Genomic DNA, 21,043 nt, shown 5'->3' with positions numbered 1-21,043 from the left:
AAATAGTGGCACCTTGTGTGGGTGAGAACATCTTAAAACATCACTAAACATTTGCTAAAATTTAGAACATAACGGTGTTTATAATACAGGGTAACTTCTCATAGGTGACCAGGAATAATATGCAGTAAACGTAATAATTTCTGCGATTCATTATCAATACAAATATTTAACGCCAACTGCATCTGGCACGCACGTCTATTAATTAGGCGAGGAAGCTCAAACTTTCAAAACATGCATCGTTAAAATGATCTGTATGATGCCATTTTAAATTGCATTGTAAGCTAAATTATACCAAAGTAGAAATACCCAATTGAACCTCACACAGGAAAACGGTAAAGCTGCTCCCGTCAATCTGGCGCTGATCTGGTTTTGGTGATTATTTTTATTAAATGACTAGGTCCTTATCTATAAATAAAAATCTATGAACTCAGAATTGAACAAAAGTATTATTGAAACGAAAGTTCGTGCCTATTAATTTTACATTTTATTTTAATTTTATGTTAAATCTCCACTGCACTCCAGAGTTGTTCTATTTGACGTCTATGTGTTTTGATTTTGTATGTTACAACTACAGATGTAAAATGGTAAGACAATGCTACGTGGATATGCTGCTCGATCTGCATGAACAGGACGAGGCTATGTGCATCGATGATGTTGAAGTCGGCACCAGTAGCGTAAGATTTTTTTAACGTGAAAACTATTACAGCGAATTTTGAAATGTGTTCCTATGTATGATTGTAAACGAACGGGTGCACAATCTTAGTATACATAGTAGATTGTTAACCAAGGGGTGAAAGGCACTCATTTCTGCCGGGGCAGTTTGGTGCTCGAACGCAGTGAGAGCGCCAATAGTCCGAGGCTGAAATGATGCCTTTCACCCGAGTTAAACACTCTACGTTTCATTTCGAATACGAGGAATGTAAAATGCATGTGTTTTTTTTAAACATGAGGAAGTAGAATTTATTATGGTAAATCTTGAGGGTACTTTTAATTTAACAACTTAGGCAAAAGTATCGTTATTTTTGGAATGGGGAATATATATCAGAATGGAAATTGTATAACAAATCCATTTAAACCCAAATTTCAATTGCTATCATAAAAAATATATAGTTGTACTTGGAACGTAAAATGCTCTAGTGCAGAAACGTATCATTTTCTGCACACCGTTTAGAACAACAATGACCCTCTTTCAGAGCATGAGAAATGAAAAAATTGTATACACTCGTCAGTTTACAACCTGTCACTTTTCTTCCCTGCTAGGAGGGATCAAAGTGACATTGTTCTGTTTCTGTTCTAGGACATTATTATTCTTCTTTTTTGCATACAATATTTTGGAAAATAATAGGTTCCTCATAGGTGATTGTGAAAAACAGTATGTGGTTGGGCGTTAACACTTGAATCCCTCACTACGGTCAGGATTCTATTTTAAAAACCCTCGCCACGCTCAGGATTCAATTATAGAATCCTTCGCTTCATTCGCCGTAAATATTTCATTTTGCTCCCTTGTGACACAATCTACTATTGTCACTCGTGCCTTAAAACTTTCTCAAGCTCATCGTGTGGTTCAATTTTGGAATCCTTCACTTGTTCAGGTGACAATAAATACAAACACGAGAGGAATTAAAAACTCTCTTCCTTTGTAACATAACAAATAACTGTTGTACCCTTACTACCTACAACATAACTACTAAATGATTTTCAAAGTCTTAAGCACGCTGTACACAGTCAGCAGCAAAAGTTGCTAAGCGGGCGAGGTGTTCAAAATTACCTTGACGCGCTCTTATTCTCTTAACAATAAAGTCGCGTCAAGATCATTTTGAACACCTCGCCCGCTTAGCTACTATTGCTGCTGACTGTATGTACCTACATGGATGGAGATGATAGACAGTGGAGAAAACCAGGGCATACGGATTTTCATGATGTTTATTTTGCGCCTGCCAAAAAATACTACAGACCTGATTGACCTAATATCATATTCTTTTTACAGTATCTGGTTTATTTCAAAGCGCTGCAAAAGTATTGCAGCTCAGTTTTAAATGTCACGTCTGAATACATGACGGCGGAATCGAGAAATCTCTACGAGGTAAGTTTCTTGATCGTCTGATATAATATTTACATATATTTATATAATTTATAATATTAATTATATTTGCGGCATATAGATTTTTTTGCATTGCTTTGGCCAATATCGTATATTCGTTTTTTTTCTGGACGAACTGCGCATTACATATTTACCTACATACCTAGAAAACTTTTTATGTCTGTTTAGTCTCTAAATGCGGTCAAGAATACCTTTAAAATGTGTCGGGTATTCGATCCCACGGTGTATAAATTATAAAGTGAAAATGTAGATGTCAAAATCGAATCTAATCTAATCTATCTATCTATGTAATACCTTTAAACAATTCTTGTATATTTATTTATTTATATAAAAGTTGTTGAACAAAAGTTTTATTGTTTGAGGAGTAGAATCTACGTTTTAATAATTCGCCCGTGTTACAGGCCACATGCTGTATATATATTTCGGGGATCTCGGATACGGCTCTAACGATTTCGATGAAATTTGGTATATGATGGTTTTCGGGGGCGAAAAATCGATCTAGCTAGGTCTTATCTCTGGGGAAACGCTAATTTTTGAGATTTTATATATTTTCCGAGCAAAGCTCGGTCTCCCAGATATTCAAAAATAAATACAAAAACTGAAATATGTCTAAATTGAATGATGCTTTATTCGAAATACACATACACAAGAACACTAAAATAGGCTTAAATCTAGGTAAATTAGTAGGTAAGTAACAGTGTTGCGAGGGGTTCCAGAAAAGGATAACACTCAGCATGTGTCGCAGCACATGAGTTGTGTTACGACGCTGATTTTCAGTGTACCAATTGACACTTAAAACAAACAGAAAACAACACAGAACATAAAAACATAAAAATTGAAGAATATATACTTCATTTTCAGGTCACGGTACACTTGCCAAAAGAAGAAGATGGTGATAAGAAAAATGAAAACGTACCAATAGTTCTGATCGAAGCTGGACAGACCGGGGGCGTGGAGCCAGTGATACTGACTTTGTCCTTTATACAGCGCCTGGTGGCGTGCGAGGAGAACGAAAACATGATTCAGAACGTGCGATGGGTCTTCCTTCCATGCACTAATCCTGATGGCTTGGAGTATGTACGATTTGTAAGTATTTATGTAAATAAACACTTCAAATCAAAACTTCTGTGAGACACAGATAATAATATAATAATATAATAATTCAGCCGTTATACGTCCCACTGCTGGGCACAGGCCTCCTCTCATACGCGAGAGGGCTCAGGCTATAGTCCCCACGCTAGCCCAATGCGGATTGAGGACTTCACATACACCTTTGAATTTCTTCGCAGATGTATGCAGGTTTCCTCACGATGTTTTCCTTCACCGAAAAGCTAGTGGTAAATATCAAATGATATTTCGTACATAAGTTCCGAAAAACTCATTGGTACGAGCCAGGATTTGAACCCGCGACCTCCGGATTAAAAGTCGGGCGTCATATCCACTCGGCCACCACCGCGAGACACAGATGTATTGAATATATTAAAAACGGATGTCGCCTTCCTGCCGTCACCGGCGCCCGCAGTCTGCGCCGGTCCGTCACCGTTAACGCAATCTCCTGATGACACTACTCGGTACGGAGTGAAACATGTCGACTTAAAATAGGTACGTGAGTGACCCGTTTTAAATATATTTAATACATTATATTGCTATTTGTAAGTTAAAATTATTACGTTATGTAGAAAGAGAAATTATGTATGTGTAGAAGATGTATGCAGGGACAGGGAGGGTACCTTTTCTCTGAAGCTGACCGTACATATTTATAGATTTTGTTCACTAGAGAGTGGGTCGATTTAGTATATTGCTATTTAATATAATATATATGATATATGTATATATTTTTTATTAATCGAAAGACTACAAAAAATATTCCAATTTATTTATGTATAATATTATAGGTATCCAAAAAGAGTATCAGGTTTGTTGAATAAAACAAAAACTACTAGTGCCTAATTAAGTTTTTTTTATTGTTGATTATTAGAATACAAAATGGAAAAATATTTCTAAAAGATAATGTTATCCAAATGGTGACCGTAACGCTGCTTTATGAAGATATATTTAGGTACTTATTCCGCTAGCATCACAACCTAGTTTCGAGTCTGGACAACCGGTCTGATATGGGAACCGCAGGTGTCTGATAACCTACCGCCAACATCGATCGCTTTCGCATATTCGAGCGACAGAGAGGCATTAAAAACGTTATGTTTTTAATTTTTCGATGTAGGCCCTCTGATGTATGTCGTTATTGTCGTTGGCTCACTAACAAGCATGCTAACAGCCCTATAACGGAAACAATGTATAGGAGACCTACCGGCGTCGTTAAATTGAACTTCCAGTTATAATAAATCTCCTGTAAAATTATAAGTAAATACAATAACTTTCAAATGACACGGAAAAATCAGTGATTGTTTCTGAATGTCATGTTTCAGCTAAAAACTCGTTGAACCATAGACGTGTGGCCAAAAAGGCTAGTCCGCCACAAATGCCTTCCGGTTAACACTAAGGACCACTTGGCCATTTGCACCATCCCACTAACCCGGGGTTCACCGGTTAAACCGTTAACCCAGTGTCAAATTGTACTGGTAACCATGGTAACTCCAGGTTCAACCGGTTAACCCCAGGCTAGTGATTGGCGCAAGTGACCCTAAGATTCTCTTAGTTCAAGCTCTTTTTAACAAGCTTTTATTAGGTCGACCTGTATGTAACTAACTATGTAATGTAATCTAAGTTAACTAATTAAACCATCTTCCAAGGATCGTAGCGTCATGAAAATTGGCAGCTGTATGTAGTTCTGATGACAATACAATAATATGGTACTGCCGAACTGATCTGATGATGGAGACAGGAGGTGGCCATAGGAACTCTCGACCTGTATGTAACTAACAGTAATGGAATCTAAGGTAACTAATTTAACCATCTTCCAAGGATCGTAGCGTCATAAAAATTGGCAGCTGTATGTAGTTCTGATGACAATACAATAATATGGTACTGTCGAACTGATCTGATGATGGAGACATGAGGTGGCCATAGGAACTCTGTGATGAAACAACGCAACCTAATTGTGTTAGGGGTTTTTAGAATTGTCTCAATGAGTATTAGTTGTCTGTCGTAAGAAAAGTACAGTCAGCGATAAAAGCTTGTACCAAAAATTAAATTTTTGCCAAAAACTTATTCTACCAATCATAGAGCTGATGTGTGTTACACCAAAATCACCTAGTGTTTCTCTGGATCAACTACCTCAGATGCTTAATAACAGCACCAGATTTATTTTCAGTCTACGTAAATAATTAAAAAAAAAAACGAGTATAGGCTAATTAAATAGGATCTGTTTTTTCGGTTCATCTTTGGGGTACCTTCTTATAGTTCCTTTTTTTTAGCATTAGTAAGAAGATAAGCGATATTAACGTGTCTTTTAATTGAAAAACGCTTTTTTTTTAATCAGTAACTATTACTTAGGAAAGCAAATTAATGTAAATAATCGTTTGTTCACCTTAATATAAAAATAGAATGCTAAAAAAACGAACTATATGGGGTTGGAGCTCAATAGTTGGTAAGCATGTTTTTTAAAAGTGATTACTTCTATGAAATCTATTTTATGCATGCAAAAAAAAATCCAACAAACTGATAAATATAATAAAACTTAATAAAATGTTAATGAAATAAAAAATAAGCTTTTTTTAGAGGGTTAATAAATAATCGCTGATTTTAAATCAGGTAACTATTATAGGTATTTTATAAATATTTTCTTGTTTATATCTTACCGAAACGTAACTTTTAATTTTTAAGTTTCATGATTTTATACAATCGAGCTCCAAAATATACGGCCAGCCAGAATGTATATCCTTATTTCAATATCTACTCAATCAAGTTTTAAGTCATAATGTATTGTTTGTCATATTATCATTAGTCATAAAACTGAAACCGTTAACATTTCAGGATTTTCGTTAGGTTACCCTATGGATAGGTTAGGTTAGGTTTGTTTTATGGCAATCCTGAAATTGACGCGTTTCTGAACCATATGAATTATGACTAACGAAAATGCGGGCAAACAATACGTTATGGCTTAAAACTATTTGGGAAACAATAGAGACCCATTCAATCAAACTATGTTTCACCCACAGGATCGTCCCGATTGGGGAAAGAATACAAGAAAAATTGAAGGTAGTAGAGGCTATGGAGTTGCCATTTCAAACAATTTTGACTCTCATTGGAACGAATGTGAGAAAGTCAAAAGTATGCTCGACAAAAATTACCCTGGCCCGTCGCCTGCTTCCGAAATCGAAACTAAATTCATCAGAAATGTGCTTTTGAAGTATAAGGATGATATAAAGGCTTATTTATCAGTTAGGCGGCAAGGGCAGCACGGGATACTGTATCCACACGCTTTTTCGGATAAAACTGATGATGTCGATCCTCGTCAAGTAAAAATAGCTGAAATGGTTAGCTTGAAGGTGAACCAGCGTGGCGGGAATCTTCAGGCATTTGTCAACGATAGCATCTACAGAATAAACAACAAACCGGTTTGTGGAAGCAGTGTGGATTACGCGCACGCGCTGGGAATACAGCTACCTTATGAGGTACGGGTGGGTTTTAATAAGGACTTAGAAATCCTAAAAACGTTTCAGACTGTAAGCGAGAACCACAATGCAGTTCTAAGGGCCGCGTACTTCAGTGGCATCAGAGAACTTTATGCCATAATAACTAATCCTTAAGGGGCATAACCTTGTTTTCAATTTAACAAATATTAATTAAATGTACTAGGGTCATGTTACTGAGATTAGAAATGTATTAGAAATGGTTAGAATAATGCAGTAGGTTCTGAAGAATTTTTTATTACATATCGGGCATACTGACATGAATTGAGCTAATAAATATTATGTACTTAGCAGAACATCTTTTGCGATACAATATTTATTTAGTACATAATGGTGTATCTATGTTGGAGGAGTCGCTTTTCCACTTTTGGGTAGGATGTCGGTCATGCGCCGTGGCTGCTGGCCAGCGCGCGTGCGCCAGGGGTGGGGCCGGTGGCCGTTCAGCCCGCTGCCACTCCGTACTCGGCCGTGGCGGCGGCGCCGCGCTTGGCTCCAGAGCCTCGCAACCCTCACTTCCTAGTACCACTCTCGATAACTTAGCCGCCTGTGCCGGTCGCGCAAACCAACACCGCATTATACTCCTTCGTTTCTTCTTTTCCATTCGAACTATAATTTATGGTTGATAATTTGTTTGCGTAGTGATTTTTATATTTTGAGTTCATTTTCCAAAAAGATGAAAAACCAAAAATGATGTTTTGCGATTGTTTTTTGTAATTAATTTGTGTATTATAAATGACGCTGCTTTCTCGGCGAGCTTACATCATCGTGTTCATCGCCGGCATCGAGAGCGAGGAGGTAAGTATGAGTCTAAAATGTAATCGTACACTCATGTCAAGAAAGTGAGAAGTGGATCAGTCGGGTGAGTTGTAGTGAGGCAGTAGGTCTGCGACGTGAGGCGATGGGCGGAAGGCGGGCCGTCGGCAACAGGTTGGCGCGGCTTGCTCGCGAGAGCCGCCCGCCGGCTCAATGATTCTATTAACCTTTAATGAACACCTGAGATCAGTTTCTACGTTAATAACCCGAAACGGTATTTCAAAAATTTCGTCCCCAAATTTCTAGTCTATTTCAGCGAAAAACTCACTCAGAAAGACATTTTTAATCGTAAAAGGTGTAAATATTAATTTCGTGCGCACCTAAATCTTGGTTAAGAGGGCTCATAACTTTTTATTTGGGTAATTAAAATGTCAAGGGATCGTTCCTCTTAAACACATCCAAGGAATAAAATATTGCTTCCGGAAATAAGATAATAAAGGAAATCTTTAGGTCCTTGTAATTAAGATAAATTGTTTTTTTAAAGCCAACTGGGACTTCGAAGAAACGTAAGTCCTTTTGTTTTCCCATTGAACATATAAAGGTTGCTTATAAGACGCAGTTATTACGAAAAATGTAGATATATTAATTTTAAATTAACATGTGTTTGATGAAATAATGTGAATTAAAAAGGGTAATATGAGAAGTGAGATAGTTAAGGTAAAGTTAAAGGCTACAGTACTCCGAGTCCTTTACATATATAATAGTACCTACATTACAATGCAAGTGGGAAAAATAGGAGACGACCGAAGGAAGCGACGCGAGTTGCAAATTACCTATTCGCACATGTATCGTACAACGTTTCACAGTAGGTACATATAGCCCTTTAATTAAATATTCCTGCAAATAAATGATATTGATTGACTGATTGATTGATTTAAGTTTTCCACATAACTGTGTTAGCACATTACGTAACTACGTAATGTGCTAATTTTCGCACTAGTGCGGTAAAGTACTGTAATAGTACATTCTGCAACGACGGGGGTAAGTGAGAGATTGGAAACGAGGGTGTGGAATTAAAGATTTTGCAATATTCTTACCCCCGGAGTTACACTCAATATTGGTCATCACACTTGCGAAAAAAAAGCTTAGTTTTAAGCGAAAATTCTTAAATACGGTGACATTTCAAACATTCGTCCACCATATTGTAATTTTTTGGCGGGTTAGGCATCGAAGGCACAGCTAGATCCATCCGGCATTCAGCCACAATTAAAAATTGTGTAAAAATATTTTAAACGGCTATTAAATTAATCAAGTTAAATATTTATTAACATACACAATAAAATTAACATAATTAACGTATACATTTAGGTATTTTAAAAGTAAAACTCATTTCTACCTACCTACTTGGTTCTTATGAATTAGTGACATTTAATTTAGCAATTTTTTTTCACAATCCATAACTCCCGCGGGATTAATATAGGCCTTTGTCCTTCAGTACGCCTGCATAAAATAAGATCTTTTTCGAGCAAGTGTGATGAAATTATAGAAACAGATTAGGTGCGGGGGATCCTAATGAAAAAAAAATCCGGTAGGTACTCACTATATCTATACAAATTCAGTAATGGAAGGAGCCCCTTTTGTTTATGCCAATTGTTAATAAGTACCTCCTTAAGACACTGACTCAAAAAATTGAAATAATAGCAAAAACTCTTTATATAAGTAATTAGATTAAAAAATCTTAGGTGCGACTAAAATGATTTAAAAATGTTCATATTGTTTTACCCCGTATAAACAATACTTAAAGAACGAATGGATGGGGATTAATGCATCACATGCATACTTGCATCATTTGTCTGTAAGTCTAGTAAATATTTCTCAACAATAAATCATAAACAAAAACTCTTTAAATTGGAGCACGTTAAGTTTATAGCTTGTTTTTTGAAGCAAAAAAGAATTTTACTCATAACGGTAACGGCTGAAATCAGTGTTTCCCATGATCATCTGTCACTGTCACCAACGCATATACGAGCCCCGATGCAAATTATTTCGTCTAGTTCCACACAATAATTTTGTTTATTCTAATAAATGTTACACATGAACATAAAATTACCCAGTAATGGGAACCATAAAAGTAATGTTTAATCTAGTTTATTTTGATTGTACAATAAAATTGTATAAGACTTTTATTGCTGAAAAAATGTACTTTTGAAAAACGTTGTCCAAATCATATTGTCTTCTCCTACAGCACTGCTGCATGCATGGGCTCGAAACAAAATTGTCAGTATATTGGTAGAGCCGTGTTGCTTTCCCTAGTAATAGCCTACCCGTCAAATAAAAAATAAAAAATCTTAAACTACATTAGATTACATAATATTAGTGATTTTTGAACTAAAACATTATATACAAACGCGAGAACCTCAAAAAAAGGTCTGACAAGACGAAAACATGTGCATCGGGGCTCGTATGTAGTAAAATATTTCGGTATTTCATATAGGCCAAATAAACGGGGGTTATGTTACCTTCATAAGTAAAGTTTGGAGTGCTGATACGAGTATCGATCGTTCTCATTACTAGTCGCATATCGTCGCGATAAGCGCCATGCGGGTGCTTAGGGCTCGCCCACATCGCGGCGATGTTTGTGGGACGCCGTTTAAAACTTTAATATAACTACTCGGGCTTCACCTGGATGTTTATTTGCAATTCAAAGGGCCCCTTTCACATGACAGTGAAATTCGATTATTGCGGCTAACATTCAAGTGGATTAAGGGCAGTGTTTGAAATTAGTAGATCGTAACTTTTAAGCTTTATTAATTAATTTAAATCCATTAGTCCGCCCCACCACAAATAATTGTAGTTAAGTAACATTCAAAACCTCATTAATTTATTTAAAATAAGGTACTTGACCCATGTATGTAAGGACAGCCCAGTGCCTAACAAAGCCCACTTTTTAAATATTAGATCCTTTTTACAAAGACGGTCACCAAACCTACTATAATTACGTAGATGATTTAATAAATGATTTTTGATAAAAAACATCCTTTGTCCTTCCTCGGGCCTCAAGCTATCTCCATACCAAGTTTCATCTAAATGGGATCACTGAACCCATGCGTGAAGAGGTAACAGACAGATAGACAGAGAGACTCGCATTTATAATATTAAGAAGGAATTTTACTCTTCCTAGATGTATTCCAAATTCGGACTAATTTTATAAAATAACTTATGATTTTTATACATAATATACATTCGTATTTAGTGGGACAGAATTGTTGAGGTGAAATCAAAGTCACTTAACAGCTATGTATCAATTATAGTCAGGCACGTTAAAACGTAAAAAAAATAAACATTACTTAGTCGTTTATGTTCTGTTTATATAATCCTACCTCCTAGCACACAGTTTGTCGGTCCCTACTTGGGCGCCACTTTTAACGATTTCTTGGTCAAAATTAATATTGGATATTTAATAGAAAAATATGCCATCTGTTTTAAAATTTCATGTCTCACGAATAATTTAAGTATTAATTTTAGGTAATTTGGTGATGTGTTTTTGTCCCAATTTGGGCGCCATTTTTTAATTGTTTTACTCTTTTTTTACTTCTTTTATATTCATAGCTTTATTTCATATTTATTACAAATTCAGTCACAATAGTAAAAAAATTACCACTTTTATTAAATCATTTTGATCACATTCATTTTATTAAAATGGGTCACTTACGCATTTTAAGTCGAAAATTGCCGAATCATCGTGATCGGAATTCCGATAATTTTAAATAATTTTTTTCGTAAGTAGAATTCGCGTAAGACAACTTTGCACCGATTTGAATTGAATAAAGAGTGTCGTTATTGCAAATTCCATACAGAGTTATTTTGGTCCGACTTTTTTCGATTATAATTATAAAAATATGTTTTCAATGAAATTGCTATAAAATGGTAATACGAAATACGAAAATATATATATATACAGTGTGGAAAGATAAGTCGGGCCCTGGAGGGAAACTACCTTAAATCCTTAAGCTGGCTCATTTTAATTAAAGTAAATTTTTAAAAAGAAACAAAAAACTCGTTTGCCTCGCCCGGGACGCGAACCAACTAAAATAAAATTAAAAAAAAAAACACTCCCTATTTTATTATACTAATCGATAGAATTATTATTCAGGATAAAATTTCTCCAACAAACATTTGGTCTTAAAAATAAAAATGATCGTTAAATTTAAGATGATGAGCTAAGGGTTGCGGTAGAAAATGTTATTAGGGGCATATACCACAACACTTTACTGAAGGGCTACAAGAAATGAATTTCAACGGCGACTAATTTTGTGTAGCCGGAACGAGGGAGCTCATTTTGAACAATTTATCAGTTAAATAATTTAATTGTAACAAATTGATAGTAAAATTTAGTGAATGATCATTTTTAGGGTTCCGTAGCCAAATGGCAAAAAACGGAACCCTTATAGATTCGTCATGTCTGTCTGTCTGTCCGTCTGTCCGTCTGTCCGTCTGTCCGTCTGTCTGTCCGTCCGTATGTCACAGCCACTTTTCTCCGAAACTATAAGAACTATACTGTTGAAACTTGGTAAGTAGATGTATTCTGTGAACCGCATTAAGATTTTCTCACAAAAATAGAAAAAAAACAATAAATTTTTGGGGTTCCCCATACTTCGAACTGAAACTCAAAAATTTTTTTTCATCAAACCCATACGTGTGGGGTATCTATGGATAGGTCTTCAAAAATGATATTGAGGTTTCTAATATCAGTTTTTTCTAAACTGAATAGTTTGCGCGAGAGACACTTCCAAAGTGGTAAAATGTGTGTCCCCCCCCCCTGTAACTTCTAAAATAAGAGAATGATAAAACTAAAAAAAATATATGATGTACATTACCATGTAAACTTCCACCGAAAATTGGTTTGAACGAGATCTAGTAAGTAGTTTTTTTTTTATACGTCATAAATCGCCTAAATACGGAACCCTTCATGGGCGAGTCCGACTCGCACTTGGCCGCTTTTTATTTTTATACGTCATAAATCGCCTAAATACGGACTCAAAAAATTGAAATAATAGCAAAAACTCTTTATATAAGTAATTAGATTAAAAAATCTTAGGTGCGACTAAAATGATTTAAAAATGTTCATATTGTTTTACCCCGTATAAACAATACTTAAAGAACGAATGGATGGGGATTAATGCATCACATGCATACTTGCATCATTTGTCTGTAAGTCTAGTAAATATTTCTCAACAATAAATCATAAACAAAAACTCTTTAAATTGGAGCACGTTAAGTTTATAGCTTGTTTTTTGAAGCAAAAAAGAATTTTACTCATAACGGTAACGGCTGAAATCAGTGTTTCCCATGATCATCTGTCACTGTCACCAACGCATATACGAGCCCCGATGCAAATTATTTCGTCTAGTTCCACACAATAATTTTGTTTATTCTAATAAATGTTACACATGAACATAAAATTACCCAGTAATGGGAACCATAAAAGTAATGTTTAATCTAGTTTATTTTGATTGTACAATAAAATTGTATAAGACTTTTATTGCTGAAAAAATGTACTTTTGAAAAACGTTGTCCAAATCATATTGTCTTCTCCTACAGCACTGCTGCATGCATGGGCTCGAAACAAAATTGTCAGTATATTGGTAGAGCCGTGTTGCTTTCCCTAGTAATAGCCTACCCGTCAAATAAAAAATAAAAAATCTTAAACTACATTAGATTACATAATATTAGTGATTTTTGAACTAAAACATTATATACAAACGCGAGAACCTCAAAAAAAGGTCTGACAAGACGAAAACATGTGCATCGGGGCTCGTATGTAGTAAAATATTTCGGTATTTCATATAGGCCAAATAAACGGGGGTTATGTTACCTTCATAAGTAAAGTTTGGAGTGCTGATACGAGTATCGATCGTTCTCATTACTAGTCGCATATCGTCGCGATAAGCGCCATGCGGGTGCTTAGGGCTCGCCCACATCGCGGCGATGTTTGTGGGACGCCGTTTAAAACTTTAATATAACTACTCGGGCTTCACCTGGATGTTTATTTGCAATTCAAAGGGCCCCTTTCACATGACAGTGAAATTCGATTATTGCGGCTAACATTCAAGTGGATTAAGGGCAGTGTTTGAAATTAGTAGATCGTAACTTTTAAGCTTTATTAATTAATTTAAATCCATTAGTCCGCCCCACCACAAATAATTGTAGTTAAGTAACATTCAAAACCTCATTAATTTATTTAAAATAAGGTACTTGACCCATGTATGTAAGGACAGCCCAGTGCCTAACAAAGCCCACTTTTTAAATATTAGATCCTTTTTACAAAGACGGTCACCAAACCTACTATAATTACGTAGATGATTTAATAAATGATTTTTGATAAAAAACATCCTTTGTCCTTCCTCGGGCCTCAAGCTATCTTCATACCAAGTTTCATCTAAATGGGATCACTGAACCCATGCGTGAAGAGGTAACAGACAGATAGACAGAGAGACTCGCATTTATAATATTAAGAAGGAATTTTACTCTTCCTAGATGTATTCCAAATTCGGACTAATTTTATAAAATAACTTATGATTTTTATACATAATATACATTCGTATTTAGTGGGACAGAATTGTTGAGGTGAAATCAAAGTCACTTAACAGCTATGTATCAATTATAGTCAGGCACGTTAAAACGTAAAAAAAATAAACATTACTTAGTCGTTTATGTTCTGTTTATATAATCCTACCTCCTAGCACACAGTTTGTCGGTCCCTACTTGGGCGCCACTTTTAACGATTTCTTGGTCAAAATTAATATTGGATATTTAATAGAAAAATATGCCATCTGTTTTAAAATTTCATGTCTCACGAATAATTTAAGTATTAATTTTAGGTAATTTGGTGATGTGTTTTTGTCCCAATTTGGGCGCCATTTTTTAATTGTTTTACTCTTTTTTTACTTCTTTTATATTCATAGCTTTATTTCATATTTATTACAAATTCAGTCACAATAGTAAAAAAATTACCACTTTTATTAAATCATTTTGATCACATTCATTTTATTAAAATGGGTCACTTACGCATTTTAAGTCGAAAATTGCCGAATCATCGTGATCGGAATTCCGATAATTTTAAATAATTTTTTTCGTAAGTAGAATTCGCGTAAGACAACTTTGCACCGATTTGAATTGAATAAAGAGTGTCGTTATTGCAAATTCCATACAGAGTTATTTTGGTCCGACTTTTTTCGATTATAATTATAAAAATATGTTTTCAATGAAATTGCTATAAAATGGTAATACGAAATACGAAAATATATATATATACAGTGTGGAAAGATAAGTCGGGCCCTGGAGGGAAACTACCTTAAATCCTTAAGCTGGCTCATTTTAATTAAAGTAAATTTTTAAAAAGAAACAAAAAACTCGTTTGACTCGCCCGGGACGCGAACCAACTAAAATAAAATTAAAAAAAAAAACACTCCCTATTTTATTATACTAATCGATAGAATTATTATTCAGGATAAAATTTCTCCAACAAACATTTGGTCTTAAAAATAAAAATGATCGTTAAATTTAAGATGATGAGCTAAGGGTTGCGGTAGAAAATGTTATTAGGGGCATATACCACAACACTTTACTGAAGGGCTACAAGAAATGAATTTCAACGGCGACTAATTTTGTGTAGCCGGAACGAGGGAGCTCATTTTGAACAATTTATCAGTTAAATAATTTAAGTGTAACAAATTGATAGTAAAATTTAGTGAATGATCATTTTTAGGGTTCCGTAGCCAAATGGCAAAAAACGGAACCCTTATAGATTCGTCATGTCTGTCTGTCTGTCCGTCTGTCCGTCTGTCCGTCTGTCCGTCTGTCCGTCTGTCTGTCCGTCCGTATGTCACAGCCACTTTTCTCCGAAACTATAAGAACTATACTGTTGAAACTTGGTAAGTAGATGTATTCTGTGAACCGCATTAAGATTTTCTCACAAAAATAGAAAAAAAACAATAAATTTTTGGGGTTCCCCATACTTCGAACTGAAACTCAAAAATTTTTTTTCATCAAACCCATACGTGTGGGGTATCTATGGATAGGTCTTCAAAAATGATATTGAGGTTTCTAATATCAGTTTTTTCTAAACTGAATAGTTTGCGCGAGAGACACTTCCAAAGTGGTAAAATGTGTGTCCCCCCCCCTGTAACTTCTAAAATAAGAGAATGATAAAACTAAAAAAAATATATGATGTACATTACCATGTAAACTTCCACCGAAAATTGGTTTGAACGAGATCTAGTAAGTAGTTTTTTTTTTATACGTCATAAATCGCCTAAATACGGAACCCTTCATGGGCGAGTCCGACTCGCACTTGGCCGCTTTTTATTTTTATACGTCATAAATCGCCTAAATACGGAACCCTTCATGGGCGAGTTCGACTCGCACTTGGCCGCTTTTTATTTTTAAGACCAAATGTTTGTTAGAGAAATTTTATCCTGAATAATACCGTACACGGCGGGAAGAAGTTGATAAAGTTGGTTGGTTGGTTGGTTGGTTGTTGAAGTTGAGTTGAGTTGAGTTGGTAGTTGGTTTAACTCGCGGGAAAAAATGGAAGAAATTTGAACCTTATGTATTAATTTAATTTAAAGTTGTAATTTCTTTAATAAAATATCTCGAGTTATCAACTTCTTCCCGCCTTGTACCGATTATAATCTATCGATTAGTATAATAAAATAGGGAGTGTTTGTTTTTTTAATTTTAGTTGGTTCGAGTCCCGGGCGAGGCAAGCGAGTTTTAGAAAATCTTTGAATGCAGTTTTGTTTCTTTTTAAAAATAAAGGAATGTCTCCTTTAAGTAAAATGAGCCAGCTTAAGGATTTAAGGTAGTTTCCCTTCAGGGCTCGACTTACCTTTCCACACTGTATATACCTATAATTAATCATTTCCTACTACAGATGAAACTTATTTTACTACACAAACAAATTTTAAACTGAAACCGGTATATCGTCAAGGCTACCAAAAGTTTCGTTTGATGAGTTAATTATTATGTATTGGATATGAACATCCCTAAATAGTCCCTATCCTGCCTCTAGTGGAAAATTAAGTTTTGTAATTATTGTGAGGGATGTATATCGTTTATGAGGGAAATTAGGGTAGGAAGGTTGACATTTGAATAAAATCTACGTGCTTCTGATACACAAAAAATATGTATTTATACATTCTTTAAATTAAATAATCAAATGTTTTATTTATTTTTCATCACACCCTCATTTAAAGGCCCTTTATATTATTTAAAAACTGATAAGAAAGTTGCACTTTATCAAAAAGGGTGCCAAAGTAATTTCAAGCTATTTTTATTGTTACCTCCTGTTAGCTGGTAGAGACTTACTGTGATGATTTTGAATTATAAATATTAATAGTGACAAACAAATAACTTAAAAATTTGGTACTGCAGTTTGCTAGAACAAACTAGTGTGTTTTCATAAAAATGCAGTGTAGCGGTTTGTTTATTGCTACGAGTATAGGTTAGTATTTGGAATTTCCTCGTTAGTATTTGAAATTAAAATTAGAGTTTTTATCTCGGGTGAAACGCACCTTTTCAGCCTAGGACTATTGGCGCTCTCACTGCGATTGAGCGCCGAACTACCTCGTCAGAAATAGGTGCCTTTCATCCTCGGTTAATGATATACAACAGCCACTCTTGTGGATAAAATGCAAGTTAATCATCAGTTTTGAAAAATAAAGTACCTAAGCCTTTAAGAGCAGCCAGCCTATTATGGATAGCTTTATCCATCTTTATCCACGTGATAAAATAACTGTCACTGTTTAACACCGTGGGAAAGAAAGTGACGGACACCGTTTTATCACGCTGTCACGTAGACAAGAACGACCATCATATCCATACTGGTGTGGTGAAAGTTGTATTAAATATTGTATGTCAAAAGCAAGCCCAGAAAGAAAAATACAGCTTTTTAGCGATAAGCCCGCATGTTGTTACCTAGTCTTAAAAGATAAAAAAGATAAAAAGATAAAAGATAGTTTATTCAAGTAGGCATAATTACAATGCGCTTATGAACGTCAAATAAAGCTAGGTAGACCGGCTCCACTTAAACTTGCATTTCGTATTCTGTATAATTTTTATGTACACATTGTACTTTAAAGTATACTTTTTTAATATCCGGTTTTTATGTTATGATATATATGAAAACAATTGAGTTTATTTTTTATGGCGTATTTATTGAAAAAATGTCCAACGTGCTGCGCAAGTCTTTTAGTTACTAGGTATACGCACTTCTTGTCTAGGATTTGTTTTTATATAGGTATGTCTTGTCTAGGCTTTTTAAAGCTTGTATAAGTAAGTAGCATTCGATTAGTACCTACTAAAGTCAATTAATCTCTATTTAAAAACTGAAATAAATGTCATATACTCAGAAAAAGTGACCCAAGCCTCTAGTGCCCCAGGCTGGAATCGAACCAGCGTCCTCTGCTATCGCGGCAGGTGCCTGTTACCTCTCGGCCACCGGGGGACAGCGGCATATAGGTCGAATATTTCCAAGTATATGCACTTCATACTGAAGGCTTATGGCGCCCCCTAGCCTAACTTGGTATCACCTGAGATGATCCAGTTAGAAGGTAGAACCATACTGTTCTACCTTAGAGGTGGCGCTGTCCCCCGGTGGCCGAGAGGTAACAGGCACCTGCCGCGACAGTAGAGGACGCTGGTTCGATTCCAGCCTGGGGCACTAGAGGCTTGGGTCACTTTTTCTGAGTATATGACATTTATTTCAGTTTATAATGTATATAGTAGTGTGACTACTCGAAATAATAACAAATTCAAATATTTTCCGAAAATAATTTAATTTGTTCTAGTATGTAATCTCTATTTTCTCTTTAGAATGCATAAAATCGAGACTGGTATAACATACAAGTGAAAAAGGTACGAGTATTATAAAAAATGTCGTTTCAATAATAAACTGTCAATGTCTAATACCAATTACAATCAAACTAATTAAACCATCGGCCAATAAATCCGAACAATTTGAGTAAAACAAATGAGCATCCCGCTCACAAATGAATAGACGCGACTCATGGCACTCGTATTATGAAGACAGTTCAAAAGCCCGACAAACACCAGTCGGAGTTCATTTTATGAAGTTAGAGCGGATATTGGATTTCTAACTCCACAGGTAGGTACTGTTACGAATTCCATACGGCCAATTTAGTATTAAGCCATGTCCGCGGCGAACCGACCAAGGGGAGTATTAAAATTTGAAGCGCTCAAACTTGCCTCCTTTTAGTGTTCATTACGTAGGAAAGTTGGTGAAAATTCATACAAGTCTAAGTTCTAATGAACACCAGTCGCTGAAGTTGGTCGGCGCCATCGCTCTGCCGCGTGTGCCTTTTTGTGCCTCAAAATGCCCGCTTTGTTTCCCTTACATTAAAATAATTTGCAGAGTTTGGGGCGTGTATTGATTTTGTCGATACATCTGCTTACAATATACGATACACGAAGTAGGAGGATAATTATGAAGGTCTTAACCTTTGCTAAGCTTAATTAATAGCGATGATCTACTTTGATGACTTAATGTTATATTTAGAATAGTTTGGTGATTACGGTATCCACAAATACAGTCAGCAGCAGAAGTTGCTAAGCGGCCGGGCCAGGTGTTTAAAATTATCACGACACGGCTTTATTGTTAAGAGAACAAGAGCGTGTCAAGGTAATTTTGAACACCTCGTCCGCTTAGCAACTTCTGCTGCTGACTATATCAATAGGTATCAAAATAACTTGACTCAACGATAGAAAGCAAATAGGTAGGGCGTATGCGGTATAACATAAGTTTTAATAGCACTAAATGCAAACTCCAGATTGCCCCGACGTCCCCGTGAAATTCTCACTTAGCTCAAACAGAATTCACAGTTCAATCAAAGTTGTAAAAACTTTATTTTCGTGTGGAAGTTTTGAATGCCTTTTATCCGGAGGATGTACGTTAAATGCACGGTTCTAAAACAACTCGCACGGTGTCCTGCGGGACATCAACAATTTGCTAACTTGAAGGTTCCGAACTAATTTCGCTCCATAATCTGGAGAGAGTTTGTTTTCGCTGGGACGTTTAACGTCTTTAAGTGTTTTGAAGATAAGTAGTCTGGAATAGAGCACAGTTATTTGAAGTGTTGGGTTTGTACAGACTATAAATAGGAATTATTAACGTCTTTGCAACTATTGTTGGTACACAATAGAATAAAAATAGACAACTGCGTATTATTCATTATTATGTGCGACATTAAATAACTGCAATTTTTTTTTCTCTTGTTAACAAATAAGAAATCAAAATAGGGTAAAGGCACCAGTAGTCAGCCTTATAATAACGACTTTTTTAAGTTTGAACGTTCGGCATTTCTACAGGATTAGTCGGATAATTAAACAAATGACATGGTTAGATCAATTGTTTATCATAGTTTTAAAACAAAATATTTAAAAAAATAACAATCCTCTTTATAATATCTCTAATTAAGTTTAAACAAAAAATGGCACTTTTCTCCAGTAGTCAGCCTCCAAAATCCAGTAAGCAGCCTCTGTGTACCCAGTACTCAGCCTATATAAACTATTCATAATAATTAGATCAAAATGACTAATATTTAATCAAAATCAACGATATTACAATATTTATTTTTACTTTATAATTTTTGTTATCGTTATTGTAGTTAGTTGTAGTTTATAAATTTAGTTTATAATTTTTTGCATATATCAAAATCAACGATGTTATAATATCTATTTTTTATTTATAATTTTAGTTATTGTAGTTAGTTGTAGTTTTGAATTTTAGTTTATATTTTTTTTGCATATGTATATTTATTACTTACCTACTTGTTTACTTATCTAATATTTTTTTTTCTTATAGGTACAATACAATTCTTATGACAAGAAAATAAATATTGCGATTCTTAGTTTGCAAAAATAGTGTTACTTAATTAAGTACCTATTACTTAATTAACTAACACTATTTTTGCAAACTAAGAATCGCAATATTTATTTTCTAATAATTAATCCGTCAAAAATTAACGAGGTACATCAGGTAATATATAATTATGTTCCTAGTAGGTATGTATTCGGTAAAAAATAATTAATCGAGTCTATGCAGATCTATATAATTATCATTAACAAACAAAGTCATATACCGACCAGGAAAAAGCTAAATGATAGTTATGTATAGTTAACGTCAAAAATATCTATACACTTTTGAACCTTATTTCAATGAGATAGGGTTTAAAAATGTGGACATATTTTTGGCGGCGACGTACCAAGCAAGGTCAATGGCTGAGTACTGGATCCGCGAAACCCAGTGCTCAGCCGCATTAAAACGTTATTTCAAATGCGGCTGACTACTGGGTTTTACTTTAAATTGACTAGGGCATGCCTAACTAAATTTGAAAATGTAAATTTAACGGTCCTAACGGTCGCATTGGTTCGAAAATAATGAAATAAACGAATAACCCAAAGGTCAGCCGTGGGGGCCTGGGCACTGGATTCTTTGGAAAAAAGTGTTATCCAATGGCCAGCCCCCTCAATTTATAAGTGAAATATTGATATTTTCATTCAAATATAATGCAATTTA

At 35.1% G+C, this 21,043-nt stretch overlaps 1 protein-coding gene across 1 annotated transcript; it reads left to right on the top strand.

Annotated features, from left to right (window-relative positions):
* Positions 1-7,390, top strand: LOC134655505 (carboxypeptidase B1-like). The gene is made up of 5 exons (XM_063510975.1): positions 1-21; positions 575-674; positions 1,988-2,083; positions 2,963-3,187; positions 6,220-7,390. The coding sequence occupies exons 2-5, from the start codon at positions 582-584 to the stop codon at positions 6,808-6,810; spliced, it is 1,005 nt and encodes a 334-aa protein (XP_063367045.1). The 5' UTR covers positions 1-21; positions 575-581; the 3' UTR covers positions 6,811-7,390.
* Positions 7,391-21,043: the final 13,653 nt, after the last annotated feature.

The sequence above is a fragment of the Cydia amplana genome, chromosome 16, assembly GCF_948474715.1.
Source record: "Cydia amplana chromosome 16, ilCydAmpl1.1, whole genome shotgun sequence".
NCBI classification, from domain to species: domain Eukaryota; kingdom Metazoa; phylum Arthropoda; class Insecta; order Lepidoptera; family Tortricidae; genus Cydia; species Cydia amplana.
Note: the sequence above shows the minus strand (reverse complement) of the source record. Positions and strands in the feature narration are given on the sequence as shown.